The sequence below is a fragment of the Emys orbicularis genome, chromosome 6 (assembly GCF_028017835.1).
Source record: "Emys orbicularis isolate rEmyOrb1 chromosome 6, rEmyOrb1.hap1, whole genome shotgun sequence".
In the NCBI taxonomy this organism is placed as follows: domain Eukaryota; kingdom Metazoa; phylum Chordata; order Testudines; family Emydidae; genus Emys; species Emys orbicularis.
In genome coordinates, this window is record NC_088688.1 from 4,625,155 (window position 1) to 4,644,451 (window position 19,297).

Sequence of the window (19,297 nt, forward strand, 5' to 3'; positions counted from 1 at the left end):
CCAATCCTCCCCACCTTATGTGCCAAGACCTGCCTTTTCTAACATAGACATACAGCTGTGTGTGTGTGTGTGTGTGTGTGTGTGTGTGTGTGTGTGTGTGTGTGTGTATACCTTCAAAACCAAAACGCTCCCCTGTACACACTTCTCTCTCAGTTATGTTGCTTAATGCACTACTGGAAGGCACTCGGATTCTATGGGGCAGTATAAGAACCTGTATAGAATAGAATAGCTGATTAGTACTGGAGGTAGCACTTACTGTTATGAGTAGTGCTGCGGTGAATGGCTTTAGTGACACAGCCAGTCAACAGGAGAGCCAGGACTGAAGCACTGATTTCCTGACACCCAGTCCAGTGCCTTAGCTCCAAGACCATCCTCCTTTAGCAAATGAATGCTCTCCTCATTCTTCAGCAGTTTTGTGCACATGCCAGACTGAGTTAAGCAAAATCTCTGTGACGGGATACAGGGGCACTACCTGGTCCCCAGTACACAAGGGGTTAACTCCAGCTTCTCTTTCCCCCTCCTTTGACCGGGTGTTCAAGGCTAGGGCTGTAAGAAAAGCTACTGGAGAGAGACAAAGGGGAAAGCAGGGCTCCCAGTGGAGGCTCTGAGATGCGTCCTAGTCTGATGTTCTTTTTGCTTATCTCACTCTGATTTGTTTATGTAGACTCTCTCCTGCTCCACAGTCCTTACCGCCTGCTGCAGGCTCTGCTCTGGCATCCCACCTGTTTACATCCACCTATCTGCCAGCTTTACAGCCCACCCAAGAAGTCCTGTCTGCTTGAACCCCACCTCACCGTTTTCCGGCTTTACTGATTTCAGATCTCTCATACTCTCCCCTCCTCTCCAAATTACTGTCTGCACAGGTCTCGCCCTCTGTGGTAAAGACCCCCTAGTAACATTAAGCTAAGTAACACACCTTCTTGTCAGTTGCTGGGAATGGGCCACATCCACCCTGATTGAATTGGCCTCGTTAGCACTGACCCCCCACTTGGTAAGGCAACGCCCATCTTTTCGTGTGCTGTATATTTATACCTGCCTACTGTATTTTTCACTTCATGCATCCGATGAAGTAGGTTCTAGCCCACGAAAGCTTATGCCCAAATGCATTTGTTAGTCTCTAAGGTGCCACAAGGACTCCTCATTGTTTTTACTAAGCTTTGGGGGTGGCAGTTAAATATATACAAAGGTTACTGTGGCTTGATGTGTCTGCAAAGTAACCAGGGAGACCCTACAAACAGCTCTATTAACTGCAAGTGTGCATGGAGAGAGCTGAGACCGTTCCCAGAATGCTAATCTTTATCTATTCACCTTGCTGCCAACCTTCTAACCTTTCCTTCTTCCCTTCTGTTTTCCCACCAAACTCCTCATTAGCCTGAAGCTGAAGGAGCAAACTGCTCTGCTGCTCATAAACAGAAACCAGCCACAGAGGCCATTTGTCTGACTGGGTTTTAATGTGACAGATTTAGAAGGAAACTGCCAGTCATCAGAAGGGTAACGGTTACTTGGTGCGACAGTGGGTTATTGATGAAGCACCTATCCTACTCTTAAGCACAGTTAATACAAATGGCACTAAGGAAGGCTGTTGTTGTGCAGCTGTGCTCAACAGGGGGGAGAGGAAAGGGGGACAATGGTACATGCTGATTGTGATCCTGTTTTGTAACTGAACCAATTTATTGACATCAGTGAAATAAGAGTGAACATCTTTATAAATGGGAATGGGACTGGGAATGGCTTGGTGAGACACAAGATTCATTATAGAATCATGCAAGAACCTAGACAGAGCATAGAAATTAGAGATGCAAAAGCCCTTTTAGATCTCGTTGTCTTTGTCATTGTCACTGTATGAACTTTGGCCCAGAACGTCAAAGGTATTTAGGCACCTACTTCCTATTGATTTCAAAGGGAGTTGATGCCTAAATATCATTGAGGATCTGAACTTTTCCCTATAATAGTCTGAAGTGTGTTTTATTTCAGAGTCCTAAAAGATGGGGCTTCCACAATTCCTATGGACACACTACTGCACAAGCTCCTACACCTCAGAGTTAGGCCATTTCCCCTGTTAAAGTACATATCTTTCCCCTTAAGAGTGGCTGGGCTCCTGTGTTCAGGCTGCCTCATTGAGCCCTGTCATAACTATAAAGGGAAGGGTAACAGCCCTCCTGTGTACAATACTATAAAATCCCTCCTGGCCAGAGACACCAAAATCCTTTTACCTGTAAAGGGTTAAGAAGCTCAGGTAACCTGGCTGACACCTCACCAAAAGGACCAATAAGGGGACAAGATACTTTCAAATCTTGGTGGGGGGAAGGCTTTTGTTTGTGCTCTTTGTTTTGGTGGTGTTGGCTCTTGGGACTAAGAGGGACCGGACGTCAATCCATGGTCTCCAAATCTTTCTGAACAAGCCTCTCATATTTCAAACTTGTAAGTAACAGCCAGGCAAGGCGTGTTAGGTTTATCTTTGTTTTCTCAACTTGTAAATGTTCCTTTTGCTAGAGGGTTTACCTCTGTTTGCTGTAACTTTGAACCTAAGGCTAGAGGGGGTTCCTCTGGGCTCTGTGAATCTAATTACCCTGTAAAGTTATTTTCCATCCTGATTTTACAGAGATGATTTTTACCTTTCTTTCTTTAATTAAAAGCCTTCTTTTTAAGAACCTGAGTGATTTCCCCTTGTTTTAAGATCCAAGGGGTTTGGATCTAGACTCACCAGGAATTGGTGGGGGAAAGGAGGAGGAATGGTTAATTCCTCCTTGTTTTAAGATCCAAGGGTTTGGATTGGTGTTCACCAGGAAATTGGTGGAGAAGTCTGTCAAGGCTACCCAGGGAAGGGTTATAGTACTTGGGAGGGAAATATTCTGGGGGGGAGGTAGACAAAGTTTCCCAAATAACTCATAAATAATTTGCGTCGTGGCAGCAAAAGCAGATCTAAGCTGGTAGCTAAACTTAGAGGTTCTCATGCAGGTCCCCACATCTGTACCCTAGAGTTCAGAGTGGGGAAGGAACCTTGACATGGCGGTGGGATCATTTTAAACCAAAAGCCAGTAAGATTTAGACACCCAGAGGAAAGCAGTACATACTGACTTTCATGAATTTTGCTACCCAGTGGCCGGAAGCAGTACCTCTAAGCAACACCAGGGCTAAAAGTGTGTGCCAGGCACTAACAGACATTTTTGCCAGGGTAGGTTGGCCCTCCGACATCCTTATGGATTCGGGAACTAATTTCCTGGCAGGGACCATGGAAAACCTGTGGGAAGCTCATGGGGTGAACCACTTGGTGGCCATCCCTTACCACCATTAAACAAATGGCCTGGTGGAGAGGTTTAATGGAACTTTGGGGGCCCTGATACGTAAATTCATAAATGAGTACTCCAATAATTGGCACCTAGTGTTGCAGCAGTTGCTTTTTGCCTACAGGGCTGTACCACATCCCAGTTTAGGGTTTTCACCATTTGAACTTGTGTATGGCCGCAAGGTTAAGGGGGCATTACAGTTGGTAAAGCAGCAACGGGAGGGTTCTACGCCTTCTCCAGGATCTAACATTCTGGACTTTGTAAGCAACCTACAAAACACCCTCCGAGACTCTTTAGCCCTTGCTAGAGAAAACCTAAAAGAGGCTCAGGAAGAGCAAAAAGCCTGGTATGATAAACATGCCAAAGAGCGTTCCTTCAAAGTAGGAGACCAGGCTATGGTCTTGAAGGCGCTCCAGACCCATAAGATGGAAGCGTCATGGGAAGGGCCATTCACGGTCCAAGAGCGCCTGGGAGCTGTTAACTATCTCATAGCATCCCCCACCTCCACCCTAAAGCCTAAAGTGTACCATGTTAATTCTCTAAAGCCTTTTTATTCCAGAGAATTAAAGGTTTGTCAGTTTACAGCCCAGGGAGGAGATGACGCTAAGTGGCCTGAAGGTGTCTACTACGAAGGAAAAAGTGATGGTGGCGTGGAAGAGGTGAACCTCTCTACGACCCTGGGATGTATGCAGCGACAGCAGATCAAGGAGCTGTGCACTAGCTTCGCGCCAATGTTCTCAGCCACCCCAGGACGGACTGAACGGGCATACCACTCCATTGACACAGGTAATGCTCACCCAATTAGAACCCCACTGTAAGAAGGTTCGGACTCACCCCCACGGCGCCTCCTGCTGGTTTTGGGGAATCAGCTCAATCCAGCCCGGAGCACCCTCTGCAGGCCGGTGATCCGCCTTGTCATTAGCACTGGCCCCCGTGTCCCTCCCAGGACCCCGGTGCCCCTTGCTCTGTACTAGGGTCTCCCCTCCCCGGGGAACCCCCACCCACTATCCCTACCTCGCCTCAGTGTAAGGCTACTGCCAGTCATCGTCTAGCCCCACGCCTGGGGCAGACTGCAGTATCAGCCTACCCATCACTGGCAAGAAGGGTTTGGACCTGTTGCCTTGGCCTACCTCTGGGCTGCCCTCTGCAACCCCCAGTACCCCTTAGCCTAATGCTAGGCCGCAGCCTGGGGCTTTCCAGGCTGGAGCTCCCCAGCTCCTCAGCCTTTCCCCAGCCCTGCTCCACTCAGGTACTCTGTCTCTGCTCCCTGCAGCCAGGCCCTTCTCTCTCTGAGTGCAGAGAGAGACTGTGTCTGAGCTCCCGGCTCCCTGCCTTTATAGGGACAGCTGAGTCTGTTTGGGGCGTGGCCCCAGCTGCAGCCACTTCCCCTGAATCAGCTCAGCCTTCCCTGCCCCAGCCTTCTCCCAGGGCTATCTCAGGCCCTTCCAGGCAGGAGCGGGTGTCCACCCCGCTACACCCACCCTACCGGGTGTCTCCTCACGCCCAAACGGCTACAGAACGGGAGATCCAGAACATACTACAGATGGGTATAATCCGCCCCTCTAACAGTGCATGGGCATCTCCAGTGGTTCTAGTTCCCAAACCAGATGGGGAAATACGCTTTTGCTTGGACTACCGTAAGCTAAATGCTGTAACTCGTCCCAACAACTATCCAATGCCATGCACAGATAAGCTACTGGAGAAACTGGGACGTGCCCAGTTCATCTCTACATTAAACTTAACCAAGGGGTACTGGCAAGTACCGCTAGATAAACCCGTCAAGGAAAGGTCAGCCTTCGTCACCCAGGCAGGGGTGTATGAATTTAATGTGCTTCCTTTCGGGCTGCAAAATGCACCCGCCACCTTCCAGAGACTTGTAAATGGTCTCCTAGCGGGATTGGGAGAATCTGCAGTTGCCTACCTTAATGATGTGGCCATTTTTTCTGACTCATGGGCAGAACACCTGAAGCTCCTAGAAAAAGTCTTCGAGCGCATAAGGCAGGCAGCACTAACTGTTAAGGATAAAAAGTGTCAAATAGGCCTAAACAGAGTGACTTACCTTAAACACCAGGTGGGTCAAGGAACTATCAACCCCCTACAGGCCAAAGTGGATGCTATCCAAAAGTGGCCTGTCCCAAAGTCAAAGAAACAGGTCCAATCCTTCTTAGGCTTGGCCGAATATTATAGGTGATTTGTACCACACTACAGCCAAATCGCCGTCCCACTGACAGACCTAACCAAAAAAAACCCAGCCAAATGCAGTTCAGTGGACTGATGAGTGTCAGAAGGCCTTTAACCAGCTTAAGGCGACACTCATGTCTGACCCTGTGCTAAGGGCCCCAAACTTTGACCAACCACAGATGCATCTAGTAGCCACAGATGCATCCAAGCGTGGTATGGGAGCAGTTTTAAAGCAGGAAGGACCAGATCAAGAATTCCATCCTGTCGTGCTTCTCAGCAAGACACTGTCTGAAAAGGAAAGCCACTGGTCAATCAGCAAAAGGGAATGCTACGCCATTGTGTACGCGCTAAAAAAGCTACGCCCTAGGGTGACCAGACATCCCGATTTTATCGGGACTGTCCCGATATTTCCTTGTTTGTCCCGCGTCCCGACCAATGTTAGGTCGGGACACTGGACAAACAAGCAAATACTCCGGAGCCCGGAAGTGCTCGCGCCCCCCTGCCCCGACTCCGCCCCCTCCTCCCCCCATTGGCTCCCTCCCCGAATCCCCGCCTCTTCCCCAGGCTCGCAATTCCTCCTCCCTCCACAACCGCTGGAGGGAGGCCCGGGAGACGCAGGGGAAGCGCGGGGCCGGGGTGAGTGAGAGTCCGGCCTGGCCCCGAGCGCAGGCAGGACTCAGTCGGGCGGTAGGGAGAGTAGGGGGGCGGCCCGCGGGGCCAGGCGGCGGCTGTTCTCCCCCCCTGGGCAGCGGGACTCGGGAGCAGCCGCTGCTGCAGCTCCCACTGCCGCGGGGGGGAGGAAGCGGCCGATGGCCAAGCTCGGCTGCTGCGGCTCTGGCGCCCCCGAACCCCCCGAGCCCGGGCCTGTTGCGGGGACCCAGCAGCGCGCACGCTGCGCCCAGCCCCTGGCCAGTCGCGTCTGGGCTGCTGCCCAGCTGGTGCAATCCCGCGGCGGCCCCGGGGCGGAGGCATCGGCAGCCCAGCCCCGTTCGTTCCCCTACGGGACCCGAGCAGGACGGGGGGGCTGGGTCCTGCTGCCCCCACTCCCCCCCACCCCCCGCGTCCCGATATTTGACCTGGGTGATCTGGTCACCCTACTACGCCCATACGTTTGGGGACAGCGTTTCCAATTACAAACCGACCATGCTGCGCTAAAGTGGCTTCATACCACCAAGGGGAATAACAAAAAACTTCTTCGGTGGAGTTTAGCTCTCCAAGATTTTAATTTTAAAATACAACACATTTCAGGAGCTTCTAACAAAGTGGCTGATGCACTCTCCTGTAAAAGTTTCCCAGAATCAGCTGGTTAAAAATTGTTCTTGGAATGTGGGACATATTGTTAGTTTTTATATAAGCAGTAGTATGTCTAAAGGTGCATGTGTCTTATTAACTCTGTTTTCTCCTAGAGCTCCAGGAAAAAATCACAGCCAGTGTGGAACAGGCTGTCCAACACTATCTGTGATTTGGGAGGCATGTCATAACTATAAAGGGAAGGGTAACAGCCCTCCTGTGTACAATACTATAAAATCCCTCCTGGCCAGAGACACCAAAATCCTTTTACCTGTAAAGGGTTAAGAAGCTCAGGTAACCTGGCTGACACCTCACCCAAAGGACCGATAAGGGGACAAGATACTTTCAAATCTTGGTGGGGGGAAGGCTTTTGTTTGTGCTCTTTGTTTTGGGGGTTGTTCGCTCTTGGGACATCAATCCATGGTCTCCAAATCTTTCTGAACAAGTCTCTCATATTTCAAACTTGTAAGTAACAGCCAGGCAAGGCGTGTTAGGTTTCATCTTTGTTTTCTCAACTTGTAAATGTTCCTTTTGCTAGAGGGTTTACCTCTGTTTGCTGTAACTTTGAACCTAAGGCTAGAGGGGGTTCCTCTGGGCTCTTTGAATCTGATTACCCTGTAAAGTTATTTTCCATCCTGATTTCACAGAGATGATTTTTACCTTTCTTTCTTTAATTAAAAGCCTTCTTTTTAAGAACCTGAGTGATTTTTCTTGTTTTAAGTTCCAAAGGGGTTGGATCTGGACTCACCAGGAAATTGGTGGAGAAGTCTGTCAAGGCTACCCAGGGAAGGGTTATAGTACTTGGGAGGAAAATATTCTGGGAGGGAGGTAGACAAAGTTTCCCAAATGACTCAAATAATTTGGGTGGTGGCAGCAAAACCAAATCTAAGCTGGTAGCTAAGCTTAGAGGTTCTCATGCAGTTCCCCGCATCTGTACCCTAGAGTTCAGAGTGGGGAAGGAACCTTAACAAGCCCTCATCAGATTTAATATGTGAAGTAGAAAGGTGGTTTTTCTAACTGGCAGCTCTGGAAACTCAAATTGGGTCCAAAAATTCATCTGTGTTCTGTCGACCTAGTGAGCCCCCACTGAGACATACTATAAACAGAGTTGATTGAAGCGTCCACCTTTCTTCGGTGTGGGGTCAACATTCTGCAACTGGAACTTGGTTAACAATGGTGTTGATGAGCAAAGTAGGGTCAGAGTCCAACTCCCACAACAGCATGGGCTCTGCATTGTTACCAGGAGTAGTACTAAAACCTTGGTTCTGATGCTAACGTATGATTAGAGCCATACACAGGTGGCAGCTCTGCTGAGTACGAAGCTGTACTGCACAGTAGAAATACACTTTGCAATTGCAAACAGCTTCTATGATCAATCCCTTTTCACACGTTCAAGACTCCAAACTTTCCAAACCTTCTGAGCTGAACATGTCCATGAGTAATGTGTGCCTAAAGGTGAATTATTCTGGAAGGTTTGAGCAAAGTCCCTTCAGCTGCTTTGCAGGGACGGGAGAGTGACAAAAACACACTTTTTACCCACTATAAAAAATTCTATCCGTCATCTTTTTAAAAAGCCAGGGCCAAAGAAAAAACAGCTGAAGTCTGAAACTTGCCGAGGAGAGAGAGTCCTTGCCAAGGAGAACATCCTCTTGGTGGGGCGACGGTACTGCCTGGGGAGGCTGCTCTGAGGGCATCTGCAGAGATGGTTAGCTCAGCCTACAGAACCTGCACCACTTTTGCATCACAGATTTTGCATTTAGGGAGCAGACTGTGGCACTTAACCACTGGCTTGAGTAAAGGGGGATGCATACTCCTTAGAGAGCTTAGGCAAAGACAAGCCGCCTGGAACTAGCCCTGAACTGGATACACACAAGGGTGTTGACCTTTGGAATCATGATTTCCATTTAAATGGGTTTTTTCCCCCTAATCCTGCTCCAAGGTGCATTTTCTCTTTAGGCATCTGCCCTCCAGTCACGACTCCTGCATACTCTCTCAAGCCAAACAATCACACCAATAAAGGTGGAGGACTTGTGGCACCTTAGAGACTAACAAATTTATTAGAGCATAAGCTTTCGTGGGCTACAGCCCACTTCTTCGGATGCATATAGAGTGAAACATATATTGAGGAGATATATATACACACATACAGAGAGCATGAACAGGTGGGAGTTGTCTTACCAACTCTGAGAGGCCAATTAAGTAAGAGAAAAAAACTTTTGAAGTGATAATCAAGATAGCTCAGTACAGACAGTTTGATAAGAAGTGTGAGAATACTTACAAGGGGAGATAGATTCAATGTTTGTAATGGCTCAGCCATTCCCAAATTTGTTAGTCTCTAAGGTGCCACAAGTACTCCTGTTCTTTTTGCGGATACAGACTAACACAGCTGCTACTCTGAAACCTGTCAATAAAGGTGGGTAATTAGTGGCCTTGTCCCTCCCCCACCCAACCCATTCACCTCACATAAGATGTGAGCCTCAAGGTCTAATTAACATTAAATACCATTATCAAACATAGGCAATCTTCTTCTCTCCCTTTTTAACAAAGAGACTAGCAAATTAAACGCAAAGAACTATATTAACCTCCTGTGAATGGACAATTTTTGCCTTGTGTCTTAGGATAGCAGAAGTTACTGCAACATTGCAAAGTTAGAATCTCAATGAGTTAGGAGTCAGGACGTATAAGAGCTAAGGTTCCAACAGCTATGTTAATTTGGCTGCACTGCATAGATATTCTATATGTCTATAGGTATATATGTGTTTTCTATCCCTGTTTATGGTGATAAATCAGTGGCCTAATATGTTATTGGCCTTTGTGACTGAACGTGTAACCTGAACATTACATTGACATAAACCAGAACTTTCTCATTTATATTGGAGTAGCTAGAGCTCAATACATGGAAGAGTCTCTCAATATAAAGGAAGCCATTACTGTACATGCTAGAAATGTAGGGACCTGATGTTAAGCAAGCAAGTCTATATTTCGTCATCTTAAGCAACGGAGTCAGAAAATTTTACCATAGCTTTTTGCATGTAATAATGTGATACGTTAACACTGGCTTTGTTTTATGAAAATGCTTGTGATTCCTACAATAATACTAATTTCCTAAAGACTAAGTGATAAAAATGAGATGAGAGAACTGTCAGACTTTCTATTCTACTCTGAAGAACATTCACTTTCAACTTTCTCCCTCTATTGCTAAAATACGTGCATTGTTTCAAAAAGAAAGAGCCAGTCAGCTCAGAGCAGAGGCTCAGAACAGCGCATCTTAATTTTCTGGCAAAATTTCCCATTACCTTTCTAATGCTTATTTAAAAGTCATGGGCCAAATTCTGCATTCCCTGCCAAGAGTACTGTCTCAGTAAGGACTGCAGGATTTGGACCAAAGGGAGAAATGGTACCCAACCTAGCTAAAGGCTTTTTAGGGGAACACGGGTGTCCCTAAATTACACTGGTGAAATGATAGTACCTCTTAGTGCTGAACGAGGATTAAGCAACAAGTGCTTCGCTCAAATCAAAGGGCACTTCGTGGCTCCCTTTCTCTCCAATGAGGAGACAACACTGCTGCTGATACATGTCTGCAGTTCAGAGTCTCCCCTCACCTGTGCGCACACAATCCATTCTCCTGATGGCTGTGCAATAGACTAGCACCACACTTGTTTTTATAATGCAGTTACTCAGACTGTCGAGTCCTACTCCAAAAATACAGACACTCTTCAGCAGAGGGGGACATACTGAAATGGCCCTTTGCACTTTGGAAACAGGGTAACAAGAAAGCAGGCTGCTGGCGTGTCTCCCCGGCCCAGGAAGGTTAGTCCAGGCCCAAAAGTCTATACAGACCCTTCCTTCAGAGCACACTTTTAGTCGTCAAATACAAAACTCGTGGTGTAACAAAGTTATTCCTCTAACCAAAGCAGGCAGCGGGGGCCCAGATGCCTTTTCCCTGCCTCTTCCTCACTGCTCCAGGGCCCAGCACAGGAGCCAGCTTGCTTCCTGTAGCTCTCCTCCAACTGAGCTCTCTCAGCCCTTTATAGGAAGCCTTCATCGGGAGGGATCCTATTCCTGTCAATCATTCTGAGAAGCGTATTATTTTACTTTGGCTCAATTGTTGTTGTGGTAACCAGCGAGTTCCAATAGCAGCAGGAAGGAGATGGGGTGGGGAATGTTCTCCCACTCTGTGTGGACTAGGTGCAATGCGTTGCCAAGTGTCAATGGCAAAGGGCCCCATATAAACTTGTCCAGAGATCACTAAATACATTTGCTGCAGGAACATTTTTAAGTGACTTTAAAATTCCAGACTTTCTGTATGATGCATGAACTGAAATAATACCCAATAATAATACATAAATGTCACTTGCTGTACAGGAAAACCATGCTCTTTGGGAATACCCTGCAATCAGGTCCCTCGCTTCTTGGACTTCATTCAACGGAAGCTGTTAACAACATGTAACCATTACTGTGGGTTAAATTCTGTCTGGTACATGCCAGAAGACTCAGAGCCAGCAAATTCTAGCATAGGATCAACCACACACAGCTTGGCCCCAATAAAACATCACCCATTGTTATGGGGCATTGCCTAAAATGAGAGGGCGTGGCCTGCTTGTCATGATCAATGACCCAGCAAAAACCTTTATGTTCAGCCCCAGTGCAGTGTATTGCTGGTCTCAGTGAGATCAATTGCACAATGGGCTATCACTGGGCTGATCTTGCCAGAATACAACTGTCACTCACTGTTGATTAATCACTCTGTACATCCTGCCCACTTCCTGGTGCCTGCCAGAATCCGGTCCTTTGCCTTTACCTTTAGAAGACAAATAGCCTTACATGCAGGATGTCAGCGTGACATTGATAATATACACAGGAGATTGGCTGATCCCAGTAAGAGAAGTCGGTCCCTAATCTCAAATAAAGTGAAAGAAAAGTAATTATTTGATCAAAGTTTTGGTGCCTACTCTGGCTCATTATTTCCTCCAATTCCTATGGACTTCTGTACATTGCCATAGGATTTATGACGCTCCCCGAAAGTTACCAATCAGTAGCTAGTATTACCACGCAGACAGGGCCAAAGCATACAACCCTCCATCCCAGGCCTGTCACTGTGCTGTTTGAACTCGATCTAACTGACCAGCGCTGTAGGTAAAAGGAAATGAACAACCCCTGCTGGGGCACCCACCTGCCACACGGGGTCTGTGTGCTTCCCTGACTTGGCAGAGCTCTTGTAGCCTGGCTGCGAGTGCGACTTTTTCAGGTTGTAGATGGCCACGTTGCCATCGTAGAAGCCCACGACAAGAAGATAGGGATGGTCATTGTGGATGTCGAGGCACATGATGCCGCTCTCGCTGTTGAAGATGTACTCGGGGAAGGAGGGGTTCTTCATGGTGTACAGAAGGAGCATGCCCCGGCTCTGCTTCATGAAGTCATCTAGAGAAAGGAAGATCCACATCATGATGTGAGTGTGACGTTACAGCCCATATTCTTTATGGAAATATGCTTATGATATGGATATGGCATAACTGAGATCTATTTTATGCAAGATGGGGCTTGAAAGGTATCATCGGAAAGGTTATATTTTACTGAATGTGATTATCCAATTTGTAGGCATGTATCATTTCTGTATCTACAGTTAGGAATATTGAATATGTCACAATTACAACTGTGTGTGGGAGACACCCACCAGACAACAGTCCATCAGCCTTGATGGGCCATTAGCAATAAACAATAAGACTTTGAAGATACTAATCTCTCTCCTTCCTGAGAGGCATCCTGGGACGTAGCTGTGACAATACTAGGTCAGGTGGTCCTGTCACCTGGTACTAAATACCATCTTGAACTTCTAGTAATTTTCCACTAAAAGGAGGGGGAGGTCAAGACTGGGAAACAAAAGATTCCCGCCTTATGTAAATCTTATTTAAGGCTGGGGAGTAAGGCAAACAGGACTCGTCTCCATTGCCTTCCTCCCCAAGAAGAAAGTCTGCTGAAAGTACCTGCAGAGACAAAGGAACTGAGTGGTGGGAAAGGCAAAGGCTGAGTCCAGACTAAGACAAGAGTCTAGTCTGTAAAGAGAAATAACTGGCACTCTAAGCTACAGAAACTCTGCAACTTGCCTAAAACAACATTTAGGGTGAGAAATTATTTATCGAAACCAGTCTCTTTAAGATCTTAAGCTTAGTATGCATGTTTTGTTGTATTTGCTTGGTAATCTGCTTTGTTCTGTTTGCTATCCCTTATAATTACTTAAAATCTGCCTTTTATAGTTAATAAACTTGTTTTGTTTATTATTAAACCCAGTTTGTGCAATTTCTAACTGGGGGGACAAGTTGTGCATATCTTCCTCCACATTGAGAGGAGACAAAGTTATGAGCTTACGTTGTACAGATTTCTCTACAGTGCAAGACAATACTATCTTGGGTGTTGTCAGGTGTACCTTCCAGAGGGAAGCTGCATTTGAGTGCTGGGTGATTTCCTAGCTGAGTCTTCTCATAGAGAGCTGTTTGCAGTCTCTGTGAGACTCTACAGCTGGTGCGTCCCTACCTGTGTGTGTGCGCTGCCCGAGGCCGGAGAGCCTAATTCAGCAAAACCGGGAGAGGGAAGCCAGGCTAGTGGAGCAGGCAGGCTCAGTGAAATCCCAGTACATCAGGTGGCATCCCAGAAGGGGGATCCAACCCGTCACAGTGAGCACAAGCCTCCTTCCTTCCAAGTTCCTTAATCACTGATGTACACGGTACAGTGGCAATCATCATCCTAGAAATAAACTCAGAACCAGGGTAGAAGAGGGATATAGATCATAAAGGTATTTTAAGGGGGCCTGCCATTCTTACTGAGGGGTCCTCAGCTCTGGAGGCACTTCCCCCTTTGGTTCTCCAGAGCCTGGAGTTGGTCATGATGAAAGGCCTGTGTTTCCTCTGCTTTGTTCTCAGAGGGAGGGTTGAGTGTCTGGGAGAATGAGTCTGAGCCTTCTGACAGTCGTTCAATGTATATGGATTTTATTAACCTTGCCGAGCTCAGGATGGATGCACTTTTAACCTCTATAGAAAAGAGGAACTATATCATCTCCTTTATTCCCTGCATGGGAAAACATTTAATAAACCATCTATAGCATATAGCACCTAATTCGTTAAAATATAAATGTAATGCCCAAGTTACTGCTGCTTTATTTCCCATTTGTTTGTTTAACCCAACATCTGTGTTTTGTAATTGCAACTTCTCTTGCCTCTAAAACTACTGTTTCCCTTCCTACCTAGTTTCTCCTCTCCATTGTGTGGTCTGATGTTATCTCTGCTCTCTTGAAATGTCCATTTCCTTCTCTTTATTAGCTTTTGGCCTCTTCTTTGCCCCTTCCCCCATCACCAGGTTGTCTCCTGCAGTTCTCAGTTTTCGTTCATTTAAGAGAAAATTTCCCATGCTCAATGGGAGTAGAAAAGGTGTTGCTACAGATAAGCTCATTCTGGTCTCCCATTTTTAAGAAGGGATGAATTCAAACTGGAACAGATGCAGAGAAGAGCTAGTAGGATGATCAGAAGAATGGAGAACATACCTTATGAGAGGAGACTTAAGGAGTTTGGCTTGTTTAGCCTAACAAAACAAGGGCTGAGGGGAGATATGATTGCTCTGTATTAATACATCAGAGGGATAAATAGCAGGGGCCTGGTCTACACTACGTGTTTAGGTCGACTTTAGCAGCGTTAATTCGAATTAAGCCTGGACACGTTCACACGACGAAGCCCTTTCTTTCGACTTAAAAGTCCCTTTAAACCGTTTTCTTTACTCCACCTCCGACGAGGGGATTAGCGATAAAATCGGCCTTAGGGGGTCGGAATTGGGGTAGTGTGGACGGAATTCGACGTTATTGGCCTCCGGGAGCTATCCCACAGTGCTTCATTGTGACCGCTCTGGACAGCACTCTCAACTCAGATGCACTGGCCAGGTAGACAGGAAAAGCCCCGCGAACGTTTGAATTTCATTTCCTGTTTGCTCAGCGTGGAGAGCACAGGTGACCACGCAGAGCTCATCAGCACAGGTAACCGTGATGGAGTCCCAGGATCGCAAAAGAGCTCCAGCATGGACAGAACAGGAGGTACGGGATCTGCTCGCCATATGGGGAGATGAATCAGTGCTAGCTGAACTCCGAAGCAGTAAACGAAATGGCAAAATATTAGAAAAGGTCTCCAAGGCCATGAAGGACAGAGGCCATAACAGGGACGCACAGCAGTGCCACGTGAAAATTAAGGAGCTATGGCAAGCCTACCACAAAGCCAGAGAAGCAAACGGAAGGTCCGGGGCAGAGCCGCAAACATGCCGCTTCTACGCGGAGCTGCATGCCATTCTAGGGGGTGCAGCCACCACTACCCCAACCGTGTGCTATGACTCCCTCACTGGAGAAACACACAGGGAAGCGGGTTCGGGGTACGAGGAAGATGAGGATGGAGATAATGTAGATAGCTCACAGCAGCAAGGAAGCGGAGAAACCGGTTTCCCCAACAGCCAGGATATGTTTATCACCCTGGACCTGGAACCAGTAACCCCCGAACTCACCCAAGGCGTGCTCCCATCCCCTGAGGGCACACAGGGGACCTCTGGTGAGTGTACCTTTCTAAATATTACACATGGTTTAAAAGCAAGCGTGTTTAATGATTAATGATTAATTTGCCCTGGCAATCGCGGCCAGTACAGCTACTGGAAAAGTCTGTTAACGTGTATGGGGATGGAGCGGAAATCCTCCAGGGACATCTCCAGAAAACTCTCCTGGATGTACTCCCAAAGCCTTTGCAAAAGGTTTCTGGGGAGGGCTGCCTTATCCCGTCCGCCATGGTAGGACACTTTACCACGCCAGGCCAGTAGCACGTAGTCTGGAATCATTGCATAACAAAGCATGGCAGCGTATGGTCCCGGTGTTTGCTGGCATGCAGACAACATCCATTCCTTATCGCTCTTTGTTATCCTCAGGAGAGTGATATCATTCACGGTCACCTGGTTGAAATGGGGCGATTTTATTAAGGGGATATTCAGAGGTGCCCGTTCCTGCTCTGCTGAACAGAAATATTCCCCGCTGTTAGCCACGCGGTGGGGGGGAGGGGTGAAGTGATCATCCCAGAGAATTGGGTGTGGGGGGGAGGGGAGTTAGTTGGGTTTGTGCTGCATGTTAAACCTGAAACCGCAGCCCCTCCTTTTACATTGCAAACCCATTTCAAATGGCCAACCCAACAGGTGCTTGGTATGGGAAATGAGAGCGCTACTGTTTGAAACCATTCCCACATGTTAAGAAGGTTAAAAAAGCCAAAAGACTGTGTCTTACCATGGCTGCCTGCAAGCCGAAATCTGTGGCCTGGCACTGCGTGAGTGATCTCTCACACCAAACCGGCAGGCCCTCAATATAAGAGGAAAAATGCGACCTTGTAACGAAAGCACATGTGCTGTGTAATGTGAACAGCAAAATTTAACGTGAAAGAGTGTACCCATTGTTCTCTAAAATGTGTCTTTTTTAACCACCTCTCCCTTCTCCTCCACCAGCTGCAAATGTTTCTCCTTCACAGAGGCTAGTGAAGATTAGAAAGAGAAAAAGGAGGACGCGGGATGACATGTTCACAGAGCTCCAGATGTCCTCCCACGCTGACAGAGCACAGCAGAATGCGTGGAGGCAGTCAATGACTGATTACAGAAAAGCACAATATGAACGAGAGGAGAGGTGGCGTGCTGAATCGCGGGATGAACAGAGCAAGTTGCGGGCTGAAGATGATAGGTGGCGTCAGCTTGCAGACAGAAGGCAAGAGTCGATGCTCCGGCTGCTGGAGCATCAAACTGATATGCTCCAGCGTATGGTTGAGCTGCAGGAAAGGCAGCAGGAGCAGAGACCGCCGCTACAGCCCCTGTGTAACCAACAGCCCTCCTCCCCAAGTTCCATAGCCTCCTCACCCAGACGCCCAAGAACACGGGGGGGGGGGTCTCCGGCCACCCAGTCACTCCACCCCAGATGATTGTCCTAGCATCAGAAGGCTGGCCTTCAATAAGAGTTAAAGTTTTAAACTGCAGTGTGTCCTTTTCCTTCCCTCCTCCCCCACCCATCCCGGGCTACCTTGGCAATTATCCCCCTAGTTGTGTGATGAATTAAAAAAGAATGCATGAATGTGAAGTAACAATGACTTTATTGCCTCTGCAAGCGGTGCTCGAAGGGGGGAGGGCAGGGTGGGGTGGTTGGCTTACAGGGAAGTAGAGTGAACCGGGTGTGTGGGGGGGGGGCGGATTGTTCATCAAGGAGAAACAAACAGAAGTTTCACACCGTAGCCTGGCCAGTCACAAAACTCGTTTTCAAAGCTTCTCTGATGCGCACCGCGCCCTGCTGTGCTCCTCTAACCGCCCTGGTGTCTGGCTGCGCGTAATCAGCGGCCAGGCGATTTGCCTCAACCTCCCACCCCGCCATAAATGTCTCCCCCTTACTCTCACAGATATTGTGGAGCGCACAACAAGCAGCAATAACAATGGGGATATTCTTTTTGCTAAGGTCTGAGCGAGTCAGTAAGCTGCGCCAGCGCGCTTTTAAACGTCCAAATGCACATTCCACCACCATTCGGCACTTGCTCAGCCTGTAGTTGAACAGGTCCTGACTCCTGTCCAGGCTGCCTGTGTACGGCTTCATGAGCCATGGCATTAAGGGGTAGGCTGGGTCCCCAAGGATCACGATAGGCATTTCAACATCCCCAACGGTTATTTTCTGGTCCGGGAAGAAAGTCCCTTCCTCCAGCTTTCGAAACAGAGCAGAGTGCCTGAAGACGCGAGCATCATGTACCTTTCCCGGCCATCCCACGTTGATGTTGGTGAAACGTCCCTTGTGATCCACCAGGGCTTGCAGCAGCATTGAAAAGTACCCCTTGCGGTTTATGTACTCGGTGGCTTGGTGCTCCGGTGCCAAGATAGGGATATGGGTTCCGTCTATGGCCCCACCACAGTTTGGGAATCCCATTGCAGCAAAGCCATCCACTATGGCCTGCACGTTTCCCAGAGTCACTACCCTTGATATCACCAGGTCTTTCATTGCCCTGGCAACTTGGATCACAGCAGCCCCCACAGTAGATTTGCCCACTCCAAATTGATTCCCGACTGACCGGTAGCTGTCTGGCGTTGCAAGCTTCCACAGGGCTATCGCCACTCGCTTCTCAACTGTGAGGGCTGCTCTCATCCTGGTATTCTGGCGCTTCAGGGCAGGGGAAAGCAAGTCACAAAGTTCCATGAAAGTGCCCTTACGCATGCAAAAGTTTCGCAGCCACTGGGAATCGTCCCACACCTGCAGCACGATGCGGTCCCACCAGTCTGTGCTTGTTTCCCGGGCCCAGAATCGGCGTTCCACGGCATCAACCTGCCCCAGGTACACCATGATTTCCACATTGCTGGGGCCTGTGCCTTGTGAGAGGTCTATGTCCATGTCAATTTCCTCATCACTCTCGTCGCCGCGCTGCAATCGCCTCCTCGGCTGGTCCTGGTTTTGCTTTGGCATGTCCTGGCTCTGCATATACTCCAAGACAATGCGCGTGGTGTTCATAGTGCTCATAATTGCCACGGTGATCTGAGCGGGCTCCATGATCCCAGTGCTAGCTATGGCGCCTGGTCTGAAAAAAGGCGCGAAACTAGTATCTGACGGACCAGGGAAAGGAGGGAGGGAGGGAGGGAGAGAGGGAGCGGCGAGTGACGACATGGCGTACAGGTACAGGGAATTAAAATAACAAAGGTGGCTGTGCATCAGGGAGAAACACAAACAACTGTCACACAGAATGCCCCCCCCCAAAGATTGAACTCAAAACCCTGGGTTTAGCAGGCCATTGATTTCACGGTGGGAGGGGGAAGCTAATGAATACAGAACAAATCTATTTTTTACATCTTAAGACGACGGTGCAGCATGACTGATAGCCCTCGGCATCTTCTGGGTGCTTGGCAGAAAATACTGGGCGCTTGGCAGAAAATAGCATACTACGTCTGATAGCCATCATCATCAAGACAGTTCGATAGGACTGAGCATGTCTGCCCAGGTGCCCATGATTGACAGCCACTGCAGTACGATGACGACGGCGTAATATACCATCTTCTACCAAAAGGCAAGGGGCTGCTGCTGTGTAGCAATGCAGCCCCACGTCTGCCAGCCCCACGTCTGCCAGCACCCAGATCGCCCTCGGCCTCTTCTGGGTGCTTAGCAGAAAATACTGGGCGCTTGGCAGAAAATAGCATACTATGACTGATAGCCATCATCATCAAGACAGTTCGATAGGACTGAGCATGTCTGCCCAGGTGCCCATGATTGACAGCCACTGCAGTACGATGATGACGGATACCAGTCATAATATACCATCTTTTACCAAAAGGCAAGGGGCTGGTGCAATGCAGCCCTATGGCTGCCAGCACCCAGATCGCCGATGAAGGCTACCAGTCATGCTGCACCGTCTACCGCCAAAAGGCAGTTAGCTGCTGCTGCTGTGTAGCAATGCAGTCCCACGTCTGCCGGCACCCAGATGACATATGGTGACGGTGAGCTGAGCTGAGCGGGCTCCATGCTTGCC

General features: G+C 48.3%; 1 protein-coding gene across 1 annotated transcript in view; it reads right to left on the bottom strand.

Annotated features, from left to right (window-relative positions):
• The window catches only part of DNAI1 (dynein axonemal intermediate chain 1), a 293,696-nt gene that overhangs the window by 183,672 nt on the left and 90,727 nt on the right, over nt 1-19,297 (bottom strand). Inside the window, exon 13 of the mRNA XM_065406605.1 lies at nt 11,932-12,179. Coding sequence (XP_065262677.1) covers nt 11,932-12,179 — 248 coding nt within the window. The remainder of the gene's footprint in view (nt 1-11,931; nt 12,180-19,297) is intronic.